At 41.8% G+C, this 18,468-nt stretch overlaps 1 protein-coding gene across 2 annotated transcripts in view; it reads left to right on the forward strand.

The window, feature by feature from the left end:
• GRIA3 (glutamate ionotropic receptor AMPA type subunit 3) overlaps positions 1-18,468 on the forward strand; it is a 310,222-nt gene that overhangs the window by 217,409 nt on the left and 74,345 nt on the right. For both annotated transcript variants that reach the window (XM_070290779.1, XM_070290780.1), the window contains exons 7-10: positions 1,598-1,765; positions 6,509-6,613; positions 7,723-7,830; positions 9,206-9,412. In XM_070290779.1, the coding sequence (XP_070146880.1) occupies positions 1,598-1,765; positions 6,509-6,613; positions 7,723-7,830; positions 9,206-9,412 (588 nt within the window). The remainder of the gene's footprint in view (positions 1-1,597; positions 1,766-6,508; positions 6,614-7,722; positions 7,831-9,205; positions 9,413-18,468) is intronic.

An 18,468-nucleotide genomic window follows, 5' to 3' on the forward strand; every position in this document is an offset into this window, starting at 1 on the left:
TCCATTGGTAACTCATAATATGTATGATGCAAAATTATCAGAATTTACTAAGAAGAACTGTTCAGGCTTATAAGCAAAACCCTTCAAATAACTTAGGAAAATGGAATATTTCAACAGATGGTTACAACTTTCAGATTACTTTGACTTGCAGTACCCATTATGGAACCTTGCTCTACATCAGTCAGACAAAAAGTCTGCTTTAGAAAATGATGGACAATATATTTGATTAAGAAATAAAATTGTAAAAAAAAAAAAGAAATAAAATTGTCTAGAAATTAAAATTCTGATGCTTAATTTAGTCTATATTTTATGAACATTTCCTTTGGGGGCTTTTTTTAGATACTCACACATTAGTAAGTAGAAGCCTAAAAAGTAGAAAACTAAATAGCTATTTTGGCATGGCTTGGAGAGGACTATAGAAAGATTGCTGACAATTTATGCAGTCAGCTGGAAAAAAAATCACTGCCATGTTGGCTGTATGTAGTGTGCAGATTGTTTTTTTCATGAAAGAACATATGTCCCTTGTTACTGTCATAATTGATATAAGAAAAGTAACATGAGAAAAGTCAGAAAAGTAAGTTGATAGTTGTAAAGATGACAATGTATTCACTCACAATGGTATAGGGACATACTGTACAGAGAGACAATTCCCTCTAGGGCATTTTTAGTTTCATTTTTTTAAAAAATCAAGAGTTCTATATTCTACCAGTATTTATCACCCCTGCAAAACAGGGGCCAGCTTATTTTAATCATACTTTGTTGATTCAGTTAATGAAAAGGCATCCACCATGTCAACTGCAGATAATCAAATCCCTTGTGTTAAATGACTGGCCTCATCCTTAGTAGAGCATATCAGTACAGTTTATCCAAGGAATAGACAGTAACTGTTCTTGAAACTGTTCTTGCTTGGAAAAGGTGGCATCATGAAGCATTGCCTATGAATTGTCAACATTATCAGATTTAAACTCAAGAACAATTGTAATTTTATACCATCGAAAACCAGCTTTAGATTTCACTACCCTCCCCCCACCCCACCGCCTCCCCCAGGAAACAAAAACTGATTTATTGCTGGCCAGAAGTCCCAGTTCACCAGAAACATGGTCCAGACAGAAATGATTAATGTTTCCCTCCAAATTAATTTCAAGCTGTCTAACTTAGCTATTTCCATTTTCCCCTAAGTAAACACCAGATCTGAATTTTCTATTAGAAACAGCAATAACCCAACCTTGCTTTAGGATATGCTATTTCCTCTCCAATCTACATATGCCATCCTTTAACTTCCCACATATTTCACTCTCTATAAAGGACCTGGCCTTTTTAGTAGTCACTCACTCAATACAAAACACAGCATTGAGAACAAGAGAGCGATTCCCTTGATCCATTTGATCTCAATAATCCTAACCTGTGTGCACATGAGGTAAGCTGCATCATTCTAGAATGGATCAAAGTCAGGCTTTCCCAGAGAGATCCATTGATTCAAATAATTAAGAGGATGAATTCATAGAACAAGAGTTGGAAATGAATGAAAATAAGGAACGAGGCAAATTTGGAGAGCCTCGTTTGTCATGATATCTTGTTTTCCGTACGTCTATTTCAGTACACATCTGCACTGACGCACGATGCAATACTAGTCATAGCAGAAGCTTTCCGCTACTTGAGGAGGCAGCGAGTGGACGTGTCCCGGAGAGGCAGTGCTGGAGACTGCTTAGCAAACCCTGCTGTGCCCTGGAGTCAAGGAATTGATATTGAGCGAGCTCTGAAAATGGTAATGCCCACAATGGGTAATTGGGGTGGGAATACCTTAAGTGAAAGTGAAAGTCATTGAGTTGTGTCCAACTCTTTGCAACCCTATGGACTATAGCCCACCAGGCTCCTCTTCCTTGGAATTCTCCAGGCCACGAAGTGGGTTACCAGTCCCTTCTCCAGGGGATCTTCCCAACCCAGGGATCGAACCCAGGTCTCCTGCATTGCACGTGGATTCTTTACCATCTGGGCCACCAGGGAAGCTGGGGGTACCTTGTAAAGACCCAAAAGGCCCTCAATCCTGAGAAAAGACACCCTAAAAGGAAGAGGATCAGAGTCTATAGACTGTTCAAAGTATACATAAAGATAAGCATCTATATTTATTCATCAAAATCTAGGCCTCTAAAACTAGAAGGTTCTTCCTTGAAGCTTAAAAAATGGTATCAGTAAATTTAGGGCAAATGAATATTTCATTCTGTACTCTGGTGTGGAGAGTAAATCAAGCTCAATATCCTTGAAAGTTGCAGATTGAACATGAAAATGGCTTTCCAAAAACTCAGACTTTCCAGAAAATGACATTACTTAGGGGGACTGGGGTATTCTCTAGGAACCTCCTAACTTCAAGGTAGACATTACTGGCATCCTGACTTATCAGCCAATTATTATCCTGGATGGACTGTGGAATAGAGCCAGTGTGATAGTGTTTCTATTGTCAAAAAGAACCTGTAATACTATATTCTACAAGGTGAGAGGCAGGAATACGATCCCTTTTTACGCCTACTTAAGAGACTTTTCCCCAATGCCTTAGAGAAAAATCCTAAAGAAAAGTACAAGGAATCAATGGCTAGACAGTCAAATAGGTCATTTGTTTTTAGTAGTTACTGGGTGGGAGAGCATTTCAGGCTTTGAGCAGTATCCTTTGAACAGATTCCATTATTCACACTAGGAGGAGCATCACCCATTCAGTGCAGCTTTCCAAGCAAAAGATCTTTCCTGAATATTTTGCGTTATGCTACATATGCCTGCTTGCATTAAAATGAGCCTTCAGCAGTACAAGACTCTCTTATTTCTCCATCTTTAATTATCCTGATGTTTGGAATATCCAAATCAACAAAGAGATCAACAATGATAAGAGAATTCTGTGCACAACCCAGCAACGAAGAGCCTGTAATGGCCTCATAACATATATCATTTTGTGTAGTTGGCTCTCTTACTGCTGCCTTCAATTTGCCAAGTTGGAAGCATTCAATCAAAAAGGGTTAGTAGCCCCTGTGTGTCTCTCCAAGAAAGAGATATGACTCATTCTCCCATCATGCAGATTTTTATGTCATTATGTCAGTTCCCTAACAAATGCCCTGAGTGTAGTTTTATGGAGGTAGCACTGCACAGTTTTTGAAGAGCAGTTAATTAAATTCAACCTTCATAGCTGTTACAAGATTTGTATTGTCAGGTGAAACATAATGATGAGTGAAATATAAAACTCCCTTGGAGTGAATCAAAAGGAGTTTTCATCAACAAAAACCTCAAGGGGCAAGTGCCAGCATCTCCAATTGACTCCCCATTCATGACACAAATGACTCTCTTCCCCCAATACAAAACTAGCTACCAGAATGAAGGATGAAAAATGAATTTGGCAAGACAAAAATTAGATTGATCATATTATGGCACAAATTGTTTCTGGATGTCTGACTCACTGATAAAGCTCAAGCTGTAAGCCAGGTAAGTAACCTTCCTCCCCAAGCCCTCATGATCAGACACTCAACAGGAAGGATGTTTTTCCTCTTTCTATAGGCCAGCCTATGGCTTCAGAGGGGCTTGAGAGTATCAGCTTCTTCCCAAAGTACCTGTTACCTTGTGACAAATGATTGGTTTTCAGAGGAATACTAGAGAGGATGGCCTAAAGCACTAAAGACTTGACCGTACTAAAAGAAATTCCATTTTATTTAAGTTAATTAAAAGTGAGAATGCATGATGAAAAAGCATCCCTCATTGTGACTAGCACATAGTTGTTACTCAATCAATCATTCTCTTCCTTCAAAGAAATCTGGCAAACAAAATCATTGCCTGATAGAGGCTCCGAAGGGGCCTGTTTTAATGAATAAATAATCACACCATTCATTTAACAAATATTTACTGAGTACCAACAACTATGTATCAGGCTCCAAGTTAATATGCAAACATGAAATAATATGAGGGAACTCATATTTAAATTGCTAATATGTAAAGAAGTGCTTTTGAAAACCTTACAGCCACTTGCAGATCGGGTAATGATTATCCTTACAGTCTACCAACAGTGCAAAGATTAGCCTCAGCGTGATCTACTGAAATATGTCACAATTCTAAGTCATTGAAAATTGTCCACTGGTTCAGTAAGCATTTATTGAACCTCTGCTTTATCCCAGGCTCTGGATTCGTTGCCAAGAACACAGAAAAAGAATCCCTTTCCATCTTTAGATGCTCCCAGTCTAGCAGGGGAGGCGGAAATACATAGATGATTTAAATGTTATGGTGAAGTTCCACATGGAGTGCTAAGGGAACCCAGAGGAGAAGTACCTAATATAGCCTGAGGTGCAGGGTGGAGAGGATTGGGAAACTGTCACTGACATTCATAGCCTTAAAAATAGACTTCTCTCAGAGTGGTAGTCCAATTCAACTTGTGCTCACCAAAAGTTCTAATCAGTCTAGGCTGTTGTCCAGTTTGCAGATCATGCTCAGATAGGCTGAATCTTTAGAAATATACAATTCTTAATGAGACTGGAAGCCTTTGCTATTTTCAGCAATGAAGGATTTCCTTAATACATTCCTCTGCCAGTGTCTCTACCCTACCTATCTCCTCTCCCAGAGTTCAATGCTCAAAATAGAGTGTAAAGAACCCTTCATGCATCACAGACCCATCCCTTGTGCATACATCAGACCCATCCCTCAACAAAGAATCTTTTCTTTAACCAGAAGCATGATGTCACCTTCTCTGCAAGCCTAAGCTGACAGTAGTGCTTAGGTTTGTTGGGTCAGTAGGACAATTGTCTTATCTTCAGGAAGTCACATGGGGGCATTTCTCCTTCAGCAGATATTCCAAGGTCTCCTATAGGTGGTGAACAAGGCCCCTCTCTTTAAAAGGATGTTCACTACTATTTGCCGTCAATTTTCTCTTCTGCCGCACAAGCCTATTACCACTTCCGACCTGCTTAACAAACAGCTTGTCATTTTGCTACAAGTGATGAAAAGTATTCCATCCTTTCATCGTGGGAGAATAAGACAGATTCTTTTTCTCTGAAGCAAATTCCTTGACCCATACTCACCAGATGAGTAATTCAAGTGGGTAACAATAATGCCATATTTAGAGGTCTTTCATCCAGTGTCCTTGAACTGTAAAAAATAGGTATCTCCACCCATTAGAGGTAGCCTCTTATTAGTTCATAATATGGGACCTGGACCAAGGAAAAATCATGCTATCCACGCCTCTGTATTTGGCATCCCAACCAGATGTTCAGGCTATTCCAGCACCTCTGTTTTCTGTAGCATTCAATACTCCTGATTCCCTTAACTTAACAAATTTTATCAGTCTACAGATTATCCCTCCATGACCTAGCTCTCCATACCTGTCTGTAGCTAGGAATAGGTTAAATAAGAGGAAAAACTCAGTCCTGTTACAATGGTAGCTGGTAAATGTGCAAACCCCTCAAGAATTAGAAACAAAACTCATTTTGATTAATAATAATAATTATTATCAATAGAGCTAACATGTATTGCAATGCTCAGCACATGCCAGACACTGATCTAAACATGACATATGGATAGCTCATTTAACCTCCCAACAACTCAGTGGGATAGGTACCATGAGGCTTTCCCATTTTACAGATTAGTACACTGAAGTTCAAAAGCATTAAGGAACATCCCCAAGGTCATACAGTTAGTAAGTGATGAAGTTATGGTATGAATCCAGGAACTTCAGAGCCCATGTGACTGAAATCAGTTTATGTTCAGACACTGAGAATACTAAGATAAGACAGTCACAGTCCCCAAGGAACTCACAGTCCAGAGGGACACATTATCCTAGTTAAGAATACTCTTTGGGATACTCTTTTCAGAAAAGACTGATGGTAGAAATTTCAAGTCCTTGAAAAAGTAGTAGCAGGGCCCTTACTGTATCATATAAGAAACTGCTTGTCAAAAGAAAAAAATCAGTATCATATATTAACATATATATGTGGAATCAAGAAAAAATGATTTGGATATCTTATTTGTGAAGCAGAAATAAAGACAGATGTAGAGAACAAATATATGGAGACCAAGGGGGAAAGTGTGATGGTGGGGTGAATTAGGAGATTGGGATTGACATATATATACTATTGATACTATGTATAAAATAGATACCAAATGAGAACCTACTGTATGGCACAGGGACCTCTACTCAATGATCTGTGGTCAGCTATATGGGAAGGAAATGGAGAAAGAGGGGATATATGTGGATAACTGACTCACTTCGCTGTACAGCAGAAACTTACACAACATTGTAAGGCAACTATACTCTAATAAAAAAGAAACTGCCTGTTACACCACTAAGAGTTTCATTAAAAGCCATACTTACAAAATACTGGGGAGAAAATGAAGATCTGTGCAGACTTGATCTGGTGGATATAGCTCATTGGCTCAAGATAAATGTTCTCTAATATTCCAAGATCTGTCCATAGACCTCATTGCAAAGAACTTAGAAGGCAATATTGTGGTGCTATTTAAAATTTTTACATTTTCCCCTTTCTACCAGGTGCAAGTACAAGGAATGACTGGAAACATACAATTTGACACTTATGGACGGAGGACAAATTATACCATCGATGTGTATGAAATGAAAGTCACTGGCTCTCGGAAGGTAAGTAACCCAAACAGATATCCCAGTGAAAAATCTCTCAGAAAGTGATAGCCCTCAGATGCAGGAAAATACGTGTTAGGAAACACACCCAGAGCAAATTCCCACACATCCTGTTTGCCTTTCCATTCAGTGAATAGTGTCGCTACAATGCAGAGCTGTCTTCTAATCAAAGTGTTCCATCTACACATTATAAAAGGACTATTTCCCTCTGAGGCTGGTTCTTTAAAAGCGGTAGACTCAAGAGTTATTCACAGCTTCCTACAATACAGGAAGGAATTACAAATTTTTTAGCATGTTATTTAAACCAGGGGTCCCCAACCTCCAGGATCTCATGTCTGATGATCGGAGGGGGAGCTGATGTAATAATAATAGAAATAAAGTGCAGAATAAATGCAATGCACTCGAATCATCCCTAAACCATCCCCCCTCCCCCTGCTTCATGGAAAAATTGTCTTTCATGAAACCAGTCTCTGGTACCAAAAAGGTTGGGGACCGCTACTTTAAACAGAAGCTGCCAAGATACACATGATTGTAGCAAAAGAATTAGAAAGTAGGTAATCTCTCCATTTTGCCAACTCACCTACCAAAAGGACTCTGGACAAAGTACCTTTCTCTACGTCAAAATTTCATAACCACTTTGCTTCTGTCATACTAATAGTCCCAAGGTGGGAATTTAGTAGTCACTTGATAAAACCTTAGAATATAAAATATCTTGTACCACTTCTACAGGATACTCCACTGGTGGTTTCTCACCCCACCCCATCCCCCACACTCCAGATTTCCTTCAGTCCTAAGGAAAGGATTCTTCTGCTATCTGAGTTTAAAGAATCAAAAAGCCTGATCATTCTACAGTAGGCTAACTTACTTTACCAAATATCAGTAAAAGCAAAGCAGGGATGGGAAGTCCCAGGCTGAAGGAACTAGCACACTTGTGTGCGTGTCAGTGTTGTGGTCCTGGTAGGGGTGGCAAGACAAAGGGAGAGAGGACCTCAATCCTTGGAAAGCTCGAGCCACTAAAAAAAACTTTCATTCCACAAGAGCACTTGAATTTCAGGCAGCACTTTCTGAGTGAAAAATAGGCAATCAGGTCAAATGTCTGCTCTTTGCAGGCTGGCTACTGGAATGAGTACGAAAGGTTTGTGCCTTTCTCGGATCAGCAGATCAGCAATGACAGTGCATCTGCAGAGAACCGGACCATAGTCGTCACTACCATTCTGGTAAGTATAGAGAACTAGGTGGGCTTTCTGTACAGCAAGACTTCTGTTTTCTGAAAAGCAGTATTCAGCCAGGAGGAAAGACCTCAAGTTCAAACAGTGGAAACTTTCAACATGTCAACTTAGGAACCTTTTGAAATATCTTGCCATGATGATGAAAGAATGTCATTTTTAAAAAGACAAAGAATAGGGAATTTGCAACACACTTAGATGTCATTATCCTCTTAAACAAGGGCTTCCTAGGTGGCTCAGTGGTAAAGAATCTGCCTGCCAATGCAGGGCACTCGAGTTTGATTCCTGAGTTGGGAAGATCCCCTGGAGAAGGAAATGGCAACCCACTCCAGTATTCTTTCCTGAGAAATCCGATGGACAGAGGAACCTGGTGGGCTACAGTCCATAGAGTCGCAAAGAGTCAGATATAACTTAGCAACTAAACAATAATAATCCTCTCAAACACCCTATACCATGGGCTGATGCTTCATCTAGGCCTGAAATGGAATACTTCATTGTAGGGGAGACAAAAGGAAAGAGTAGATCAGAGTTCTAGTATTAGGCTTGTCACTAACCTGAGTTTAACGGTACCAATCGCAACTTCTCTGAGCCTCAAGTTGTATTATTTTTTAACTTGTGGAATAGGCATAATAATAGCCTCCTATTCATGTCATAAGATGTTTCAAGGCAATATTCACCGTGTAAAGCTTTTCTGAAAAACTTAAAGCACTACTGAGATATGAAATAATATTTTCACTTATTTTGAAATGTTTTTCTAAAAATGTTTCATTTCTGAATGAAGTCCAAACCCAGATTAAAAATGACTATTCCACTAGGTCTGAAATTGTGATTAACTGAATGGAGATTCAGCTAAAGTTTACCTTTCATTTAAACATACAAATCTAATACTCACTTTGGGCTAGGTACTGCACTAGGCCCTGAGGATATAAAAATGAATAAGCTACAGACCCTGACCTCACAAAGATCACAGTGCTTCCCTAGGGCTTACCAGAGCTGGCTGCAGTTCTGACATGGTAAATCCCAAGAAATCAAAGACAGTTCACCTTCATGTAACTGTGGGAAATACCTCTGTCCAATTTGACCAAATCAAAGACTTTCTAGGTGGAGACTGATTCTTCTCTCAAACCCTCAAAAAGGACTTAAATCCTTTTCTACTTCTTTAAATCATTGCTTAAGGACTCCAAGGAATATGTGCCCCCATGAACAGTCGATCGAGGCTCTTCTGCTTATTAAGCAAACATTTTTAAAAGCTCTCTTAACACACCAACCTCAATAGCCACAGGGAAATAAAACGTCATTATTACATTTATTATCTCTTAGAAAAATGTATAGGAGTAACCTATTGATCTTTCTTCTGGTCCCAAAGGAATCACCGTATGTAATGTATAAGAAGAACCATGAGCAACTGGAAGGAAATGAGCGATATGAAGGCTATTGTGTAGATTTAGCCTATGAAATAGCCAAACATGTAAGGATCAAATACAAATTGTCCATTGTTGGTGACGGGAAATACGGTGCAAGGGATCCAGAGACTAAGATATGGAATGGCATGGTTGGGGAACTTGTCTATGGGGTAAGTTTTTTCCACTTTGGTTTCATTTACTTCTATGCCTTCCCACTAACCAAGATAGATGAAACTTAATTTTTAGGTACAATGCTTATCCAATTGTATCATCTTCATATGGCCTGTACACAAAACATTTCATTCTACAGTTGAATTCTGTAAAGGTAGCTTGTCAATAGCATCCTTTGGGCGACAGGTTTATTTTACTAAAAGGGAAGAGGAATTGGGGAACTTTATCTGGCAATATTAAGTACTGCCTTCCCTCTACTGAAAATCTGTTCCTTGTGTGTTTCCTGTATCCGGCAGCAGACTCACCACCCACTTAGTTGCCTAAACAAGCAGATCATCTTTCCTCATTACTCCCCTCATATCCAGCCAGTCACCATGTCCTTTCTTTTCTACTCTTCTGGCTCTCAAATCCAGATACACTTCCCAGTCCCATCATCATCATCTTAGTTATGGTTCTTACAATTTGACAGTCTTTACTTGGCTTGCCTGTCTCTGCTCTTACCCTAGCCAATCAAATCTGCATTATTATGACTTCTCACTTTAGAAATCAGGAGAAAATTGAAATTCCTTAGCATGGCAAAGAAGACACTTTGTCTTCTGGCCCCCACCTACCTCTCTGGCTTCATCTGGTCCTCTTCCTCCTTCACACTCAATCTTCCAGCTATAGCAAACTATGCATTGTTCCCTGAAGGCAGGCCTGGGAGTACCTTCACCTCTCTTCAGCTGGCTACTGCCACCTCCAGTTCTTCCGAATTCAGAGATGTCAACTCTTTCAGGAAGCCTTCCCTAATCCCACTTACCCATCTGCAGTATTGTTAGCTGCCCCTGCTTTTTGCTTCTTTATAGTACTGGGCTTCCCAGGTGACGCTAGTGGTAAAGAACCAGCCTGCTAATGCAGGAGACAGTAGAGATGGGAGTTTGATTCCTGGGTTGGGAAGATCCCCTGGAGGAGGGCATGGCAACCCACTCCAGTATTCTTGCCTGGAGAATCCCATAGATGGAGGAACCTGGCAGGCTATACAGTTCATAGGGTCACAAAGAGTCAGACATGACCGAAGTGATTTAGAACACGTAGAACATTTGAATCTGTATTATGAGTTCAGCTGTCCCAACTAGACTATGAACTCCTTGAAGACAGAAGCTATATCTGGTTCATTTCAATATCCCATGGCCTGACACATAATGGAAGTCCAATGAATATGTTATGAATGAATTCATGAATGAACAAAATGGCTCTGGCAAGGGCCTGCCCATGGGTGAAGTACAGAAGAATTATACTGTTAGGGCTTTTTAAAGGAGGTGCAGTAGTATTTTCAGAGTTTCTCAGGGGCTTAACTTGAAAAGGTCTCTGATTGGGAATGACAGATCTTGGGCCACGCATTGAGGCACATGGAAGCAAGTGAAACTGGGCATAAGAACCACCCACTACTAAGCCACGTGCTGCCAGAGGTTTAGTTCTAATAGACAGTTATTACTTGCAATGACCAGTCCCTGTCTAGACAACAGGTTAGGGCAAGCAGAGGAATTTAGGGGTAGACATTTGAGAAGAATCTGGCAAGGAGCAAATGTCCAAGTGAGCTATTGAACTGAGGTTTAGGATAAGGACTCCAGCACTAGAGACAGAAATCAGCAACAATAATAAGGTGTAGCTCTCCAATTGGAAGATAGTACTGGGGTCACTAAATAAGTTTTTGGAACCGGTCCTCAGGAACAAGCACAAAGGCGGAAGCTCATTTCTAAAAATAAGGGCCCGAAAAGGGAATTAAGGCTTAAAATGAGATTGGACCTCAAGCAACAAAACTAGGGCACCATCCTCCAGTCAGACTAGCTGCAAGGCAGTTTGAACCTTAGCCCCCCGCCCCCCAAGCTGGGAGGACTGGAGCCAATTGTCTCTGGTCTTGGATCCAGGCTGGTCCTGGAAACTGGGGCAGGGCTGAACTGCAGATAAGAAGCAAGTGAATCCAGTTATGAGAAGGAAGAACTTCTAAGGCCTACGAGGAAGCTCAGAGCACTCACTAGGCTTCCTGAAGACCCTGAGAAGGAAGCCCTGAACCATCTCTTCTTACTTTACAAGTTGTTGATCATGTCTTCTGTTTCTCATCTGCCCTCATCTGCCCAACACTCAGGCTTCAAGAGGACCCGTCTTGCTCACACCTCTCCCCTGCTCCTTAGCACATTACCTGGTACATAAGAGATGCTCAGTTTTTGCTTTAATGAATCACTGCCTGGCATGTAATAATACCCAGTCAATATTCACTAAATGGAGTTCATGGTGAGAGGTAAACCTATAACAGTTTTATTATTATTATCAGCTACCATTTGTTGCATATTTACTGACCGCCAAACATTGTGCCAAATGCTTTACAAGCATTATGTAACTTAACCCTCAAAATATTATTGACATCATTCTACAGATGAAACAAATTGAAGCCAAGACCAAACAGCTTGTACTCACACAGTGATTTGAACCAGGGTCTCTGACTATGAAGTTTGTGTTAAGCATCACCCTCTACTGCCTAACAGTCAACATACTGCAGACTCATCCCATCCTAAAACATAGTTGAAAGGTATTGCAAAGGCCCTTGGTTCCTTAGCCATTCTCAGAGGGGAGAGTGTTTGGCCACAGAAGCCTGGCAAGGAATTTAGAGTTTGTTTCTACTAGGGCAGAGTAACTGGCATGGACTCTACTAGCCCATCAGGGCTCAATTGCCAGAGCTCTCTGCTGTCTCAATAGAAAGCCTGTCCTGCACTGTAAATAGCTCAGTGCCCTCGTGGCATTGTACAGGACATTTAACACAGCGATGTGGAGCAAGGCTGATTTCCTGACATTGTTCAAAGACCAGTTTTTTCCGTGCATTTTGGTTTCTCCTCAGACACGTACTCTCTACTGCACTCATTTAATCTCCACATTCTCTTCCTCTTTCCAATTTATGTATGTGTGAGTGAGGAAGCTTGAGAATTAGTGAGTCCCTGATTGGTTTAGTAATTCAGGAACCAGCTCTTGACTGCTGAGTAGGTAAAAATTCTCCTGGAGGAGCCTACCCATTTTTTTTTTTTCATCTAGTGCTCTCTACTCAAGATAAAAGCAAGAGCCAGGGAAGGCTCTTAAGAAATGTCTTCCTCCGTCCCCTAACCTAGAACAAGTGTCTGGTGCTTCCTGGGATTATAACACAAGGTGATTCCCAGGAACTGACTGCACACCAACCTGTATGAGTGGACTGCCAAGTTCCACTTTCCTCTAAGGTGTGTGGCTATGAAAAATGGATGTTCTTCTCGTGCTTAGAGTGAGAACTGTCAGTGAGAGAGGGTGACCTAAGCTGAGTATGTCTTCCCCTTCATTTAGAAGTTTTCATCTTTCAGCCTTGAGAAGTTTGCAACTTCTTGATCAATGATAGAAATGGAGAAAGGTGAAAACACGCACTCATTTCTGGCAGACCTTGTCTCTTACAGTTTGTAAGTTGCTTAAGAAAAAGAATGACAGAAACATACACACCCCTCCTCGGTGACTTCCCTAAGTGCTTAATAAGCAAAAGGATGGAAGACGTGGAAGTATTCCTTGAAATAACACAAAACTACACAGATAGACACTGCTTTATCTTTAGGGCATTTTCTCCTAGACTTTTAATATGTACAAGCAGATCAGAGTAGGAAAAAAATGAAGAAAGACAAAATGAAAAAAAGCTTTGCAGAGATTTCAGTATCTGCCACGAAGTCTCAAGAAAGAGTCAAAATGAATTAAACTTGTTAAAGAAGAAAGAGGCCAATCAGCCTCTTTTCAGATGAGTCTTAAATGGTTTTTTTTCCCACTGTAAAGAAAATCAAGTCAAGGTTGATGTTTGGGCCACCCTGTATCGCTAAGAAGGCTATTTTTGAAACAAGCGTCAGTAGGACACAATGTGCCCCATTATATAAGCTCTTCAGAACATTATGGACTTGAAACTCTCCTCCTGCTTTTAGAAGTTTTGATTTTGAGCTGGATGTCTGTAACATCGCCACATGGCAATTGTCCCCAGCTCAATTGTGGCCTATAGACCACAGGTTTGCATGGCTCCCAAATATCATGTGTTGCTAGCAGGGCTCTTAGATATCCTTTAGCCTACTTTCTCATTCATTTTACACAGAAATGTGAACACCAGCCAGGACTGAACATTACAACTGCCCATTGGATAAACCAGGAAACCAAGGCCTGATATAGGACAGGAATAGTAGGGATTGTGATAAGGTCACAAAACCACACAGCATGGCAGAGCTTAGACTATAACTCAGGTTTCATGACTCGTGGTCCAGTGCTCTGTCCACTGACTCCTATTGGCTCAGTTTACCAAGGGTGTCTGCTTACAGCAAGATAATCCCACCTGCCTTCAAGAGGCTTAGAATCTAGTTGGATTATGAGCTTTTCCATCTGAGATACTCATCCTGTTTATCTGTAGCCACCAGGATAATGATACACAGGATGAGTATCTCAGATGGAAAAGCTCATAATCCAACTAGATTGTAGGCCCCTTGAAAGCAGATGGGATTATCTTCCACTAGGATAATGCAGAGAAGGCAATGGCACCCCACTCCAGTACTCTTGCCTGGAAAATCCCATGGATGGAGGAGCCTGGAAGGCTGCAGTCCATGGGATCACTGAGGGTCGGACATGACTGAGCGACTTCACTTTCACTTTTCACTTTCATTCACTGGAGAAGGAAATGGCAACCCACTCCAGTGTTCTTTCCTGGAGAATCCCAGGGACAGGGGAGCCTGGTGGGCTGCCGTCTATGGGGTCGCACAGCATCAGACCAGGATAATGTAATACACACCTCTATTTATCTCTTGAAATATTTGAAAACCCAGGTAGGCAGCTGAGGGTTTCTGCCCTTTGAGAGGAGACATGCTCTAATACAAAAAAGAGAGTCAGAACAAGAGCTGGAAGGAAATTGAGGTCCTAACTGACAAAATGATACATCCCAATGGGCAGTTGCCATATTCCTTATGTTCCCAGCACTTAAAAACTAAGGAAAGGAAAAGCCAGACAAAATATTGCTCATATTGGCACCTCTGGTTTACAAGAGAGCAGAAAGAGCTTGGGGATGGAGATGGAATGGAGGACAGGTGATTCCAGGTCACTTCCCTGAATATCATCAGACTCCTTCACCCTCCCAGAACGAATGGCAATTTTATAGATGCTGTTCACACTGACATTTCTCTCCCTAGGAGAAATTATCTCTGAGGTTGTCACTATTCTAAGATAGATTCATTTTCCATTAAGAAAGACAGAAGGTCGATCTGTCCTTCCAGCTAAAAGGCAGAAAAGCAAGGATGAAGTAACAGATACCAAATATTCTCTTCTGTTCTTCAGGTGATTACACCAGGCTTTGGCAGGAGGGCTGATGGTTTGATCAAAGCACCCCTCTCCCTCAAATGAGGCCTGTGAACTCGAGGAAGGAGCACTAATGATGCATGGAAGTCTGCCACTCTGCGCAGGCGGGGTGGGGAACTATTTCCAACCAAATTTAGTCTCACGTGGCCTTTACCCAGCTCCAGGGGCACTCCTTTATCTTCACTTTGTTTTTAACCCTCTGAGCTCCCCAAGGACAAGGAGCCCTAACCAAGAGATCCAGACTGGGACATCTGTTCTGGATAAAGAAACGAGGAGATCCTGTTGTGACCCTGCTTGTTTTTGCAGAGATTTAAATAGACCTCATCCTTTTCTCCAGATCCCAACAACTGCAGACAGTAAATATCCCATAGAGTACAGTCAATAAAGCTGTTTCAGTCCTGGTCCCCAACAGGCAGCAATTATATTCCTATTTTCTAGCTTGATTCTGTCCCCCTCCTTTCTCTGACACATTTAAGCTTTCCAAACAACCTGTCTTCCAAAGGCTACTAGAACCTTATGGCTGATACAGGGATGAGGGGCCAGGTCACGTCTGCCTCTTCTCTCAGTGATGTATAATGTCTCATACACTACACGCCAATGCATTGCCTACCCTCCACCTCTCATCTCACTCCACTCCTTGCTTTCAGCAAATGCTTTAAAAGCTGACAAGCTCCTGCTTATGCGTAGTCTCCAGGTGTGTCACAAGTTTGTATCAGATCTTTGGATGATTAAGCTATAACATAAGCCTTTCAGCTCAAAAAAAAAATGTTTTAAATAACATTTAAACCAAGTGTCATTTCTGTCTTCAACCTGTTAGACTCTTAAATGCATCACCTGCCATATGCATATGAGTTTGTTGGGTTTTAAGTTTTATGAAATTTATGACTTTGGCAACCCACCTATGAAAACGATTATAAATCCCCTCAAGCTAAATCCCCTCCAATAATGCAGTTGCTCTGGGTTTGCCACTGGTGAGTAAAAAAAAAAAAATCAAACCTAATTTGGTATGTTTACTGAGCCCACACAGCTACTCTTAAGCCGTTTGATTAAAATCCTTTAAGTAGCCAAGACGCAAGCAAACTCTCACTCTGAGCCCTTTCCATTGGCTGGTTTTTGTCCATCAGCCGGAGCTCTCTCACACCACCTACTTACCCACCTGCTGCTGCTGCTGCTAAGTCGCTTCAGTTATGTCCGACTCTGTGCGACCCCAGAGATGGCAGCCCACCAGGCTCCCCCGTCCCTGAGATTCTCCAGGCAAGAACACTGGAGTGGGTTGCCATTTCCTTCTCCAACTTACCCACCTAGGTTTCTGAAAATGGCCTGCTGACTGCCGTTACTAGCACAGGCAGAGGCTTGAGGACAAAAGGATCCTGACTAATTCAGGACACCCCAAGTGAGGTATTGGAGTGGCCAAAAAGTCTATACTTCTTAAGTTCTTATGGGAAACCTGAACTTTTTTGGCCAGCTCAATGCTTCTCTACTGCGTCCAAATTTCAAGGGCTCCCTAGCCCCATGGAGAATTCTTAACACTCTCCCAGTCACAGCTGGCTTTCCTAAGGAACAGAGACCAGGAGAAGAATGCTATTTGGAGAGTTGCCTTTTTCACTTTATCATTCATGATAGCCTTCTAAATCTTTAAGTTGCCTTGAAAATGGCCTTGCCACTCATGTGCATGTCCCAGGAGAGCTGAATGGGTCTTTTCTGACACTAGTTGGTTACCTGCTTCTCCCCATTTCCTGTAATCAGCATGTTGATTGTTCCACAGTCATGCCAAGCAGGCCTGGAGCTCTGAAACAAGCAGCCATCACAAGAGTCTTTTCATATGGACTAAGGGAGACAGGGGTCAAGGGCTTCTCTGGGGCTGGCCATGAGCTGATATGATGGTCCTGCTGCTAAGTTGTTCTCACCAAGTATACAAGACATGGGAGGGTTTGCTGGGTCTCCCCCCAAGTAGGTTGTCCTGAGGCTTGATCAGCAGCTCCCTTCTCCTCTACTGGTTAAGCTTTCTTCCGCATACTTTGCTTGCCCTTTGTCTATTACTATTTCTGCCTGTAAGGTCTTTTCCTTTAATATTTATTTATTTACTTTTTGGCTGTGTTGGGTCTTAGTTGTGGCATGCAGGATCTTCACTGTGGTGCATGGGCTTCTCTCCAGAGCAGGCGGCCTCAGTAGTCACATCACATGGGCTTAGCTGCCCCTTCCCATTTGAGATCTTACTTCCCTGACCAGAAATCGAACCCATGTCCCCTGCATTAGAAGGCCGATTCTTAACCACTGGACCACTAGGGAAGTCCCTGTATAGGTCTTTTTAAGGTTCAGCATGGTTAATCCTCATTTTGAAGCCACATCGTCCACATCAGTGAGACTTAACTGAGCACATATTTAATACTGTTCTTTGTTGAAGAAGCATCCTCAAAAAACAAATTCTGCTACTTCTGAAAAAGCTCCTTGCTGCTGCTGCTGCTGCTGCTGCTGCTGCTGCTGCTGCTGCTGCTGCTGCTGCTGCTGCTAAGTCGCTTCAGTCGTGTCCGACCCTGTGTGACCCCACAGACGGCAGCCCACCAGGCTCCCCACCAGGCTCCCCAGTCCCTGGGATTCTCCAGGCAAGAACACTGCAGTGGGTTGCCACTTCCCTCTCCAATGCATGAAAGTGAAAAGTGAAAGTGAAGTCACCGAGTCGTGTCCAACTCTCAGCGATCCCATGGATTGCAGCCTACCAGGCTCCTCGGTCCATGGAATTTTCCAGGCAAGAGTACTGGAGTGGGGTGCCATTGCCTTCTCTGGAAAAGGCTCCTTAGAAAGAAACAATTCAGTAAAGGTAGAAAAGGCAGGCTGAAGAGAAAAGGCAAGTGCCTGAGGGATGCAGTTTCTTCCTGTGGTCACATGTGACTTCAAAAGTGTGTGTGTTTCCTCAGTCATGTCTGACTCTTTGAGACCACATGGACTATAGTGTGCCAGGCTCCTCTCTCTGTCCATGGGATTTCCCAGGCAAGAATACTGGAGTGGGTTGCCACATCTTTCTCCAGGGGATCTTCCCCACCAAGGGATCGAACCCATGTCAACTTCAAAAGTACTTCAAACTAAAAATGACTTTCTTTGGGAATCTGTTCTTTCTGCTGCACATTCCTAGGAGCCAGACAAGAAGCCCCACTTTATCCAACCTCATCTTGTTGGCATTTAGCTGTGCTTATCATCTAGTGGGTGTTTCAGTTACTGAGTTAGGTTTTGTTCTCTTAAAGGGTGACAAGATTCTCAAAATCCTTTCTTGACTTGCTTGAAAAACAACCCATTTCCCTAATTTCAATCCAGAGTGATTTTCTCACAAAAATGTCCCTTAGTTCTTCCTTCCAAAACAAACAAACAAACAAAGAGGCCATTTCTCTTAGAACTACTCAGGATTTTGACTTTAAAGATCAAAAACTAGTTAAATGAAGTAATTAAATCAAATAAGACCAAATAGGATATGATACTAGTGGGGCATTTGCATGTTCTTAGCAGGAGGTAAAAATACATTGGCAGGAATAGAAGGTGGTTTTAGCTGTAAATTCTCTTGGCATGAGAAAGCTCTTTTCAAGCCAAAAATTCCCACGAGCTTTCTGGCCAATACTATTCTCTTCAGTTGCTTTTGTTTCTATGACTGGTTTGGCCCCAGGCAGAAAGAGTGAAATAGATTAAAATCTGTGTTTGGCTC

This window comes from Ovis canadensis, chromosome X, assembly GCF_042477335.2.
Source record: "Ovis canadensis isolate MfBH-ARS-UI-01 breed Bighorn chromosome X, ARS-UI_OviCan_v2, whole genome shotgun sequence".
NCBI classification, from domain to species: domain Eukaryota; kingdom Metazoa; phylum Chordata; class Mammalia; order Artiodactyla; family Bovidae; genus Ovis; species Ovis canadensis.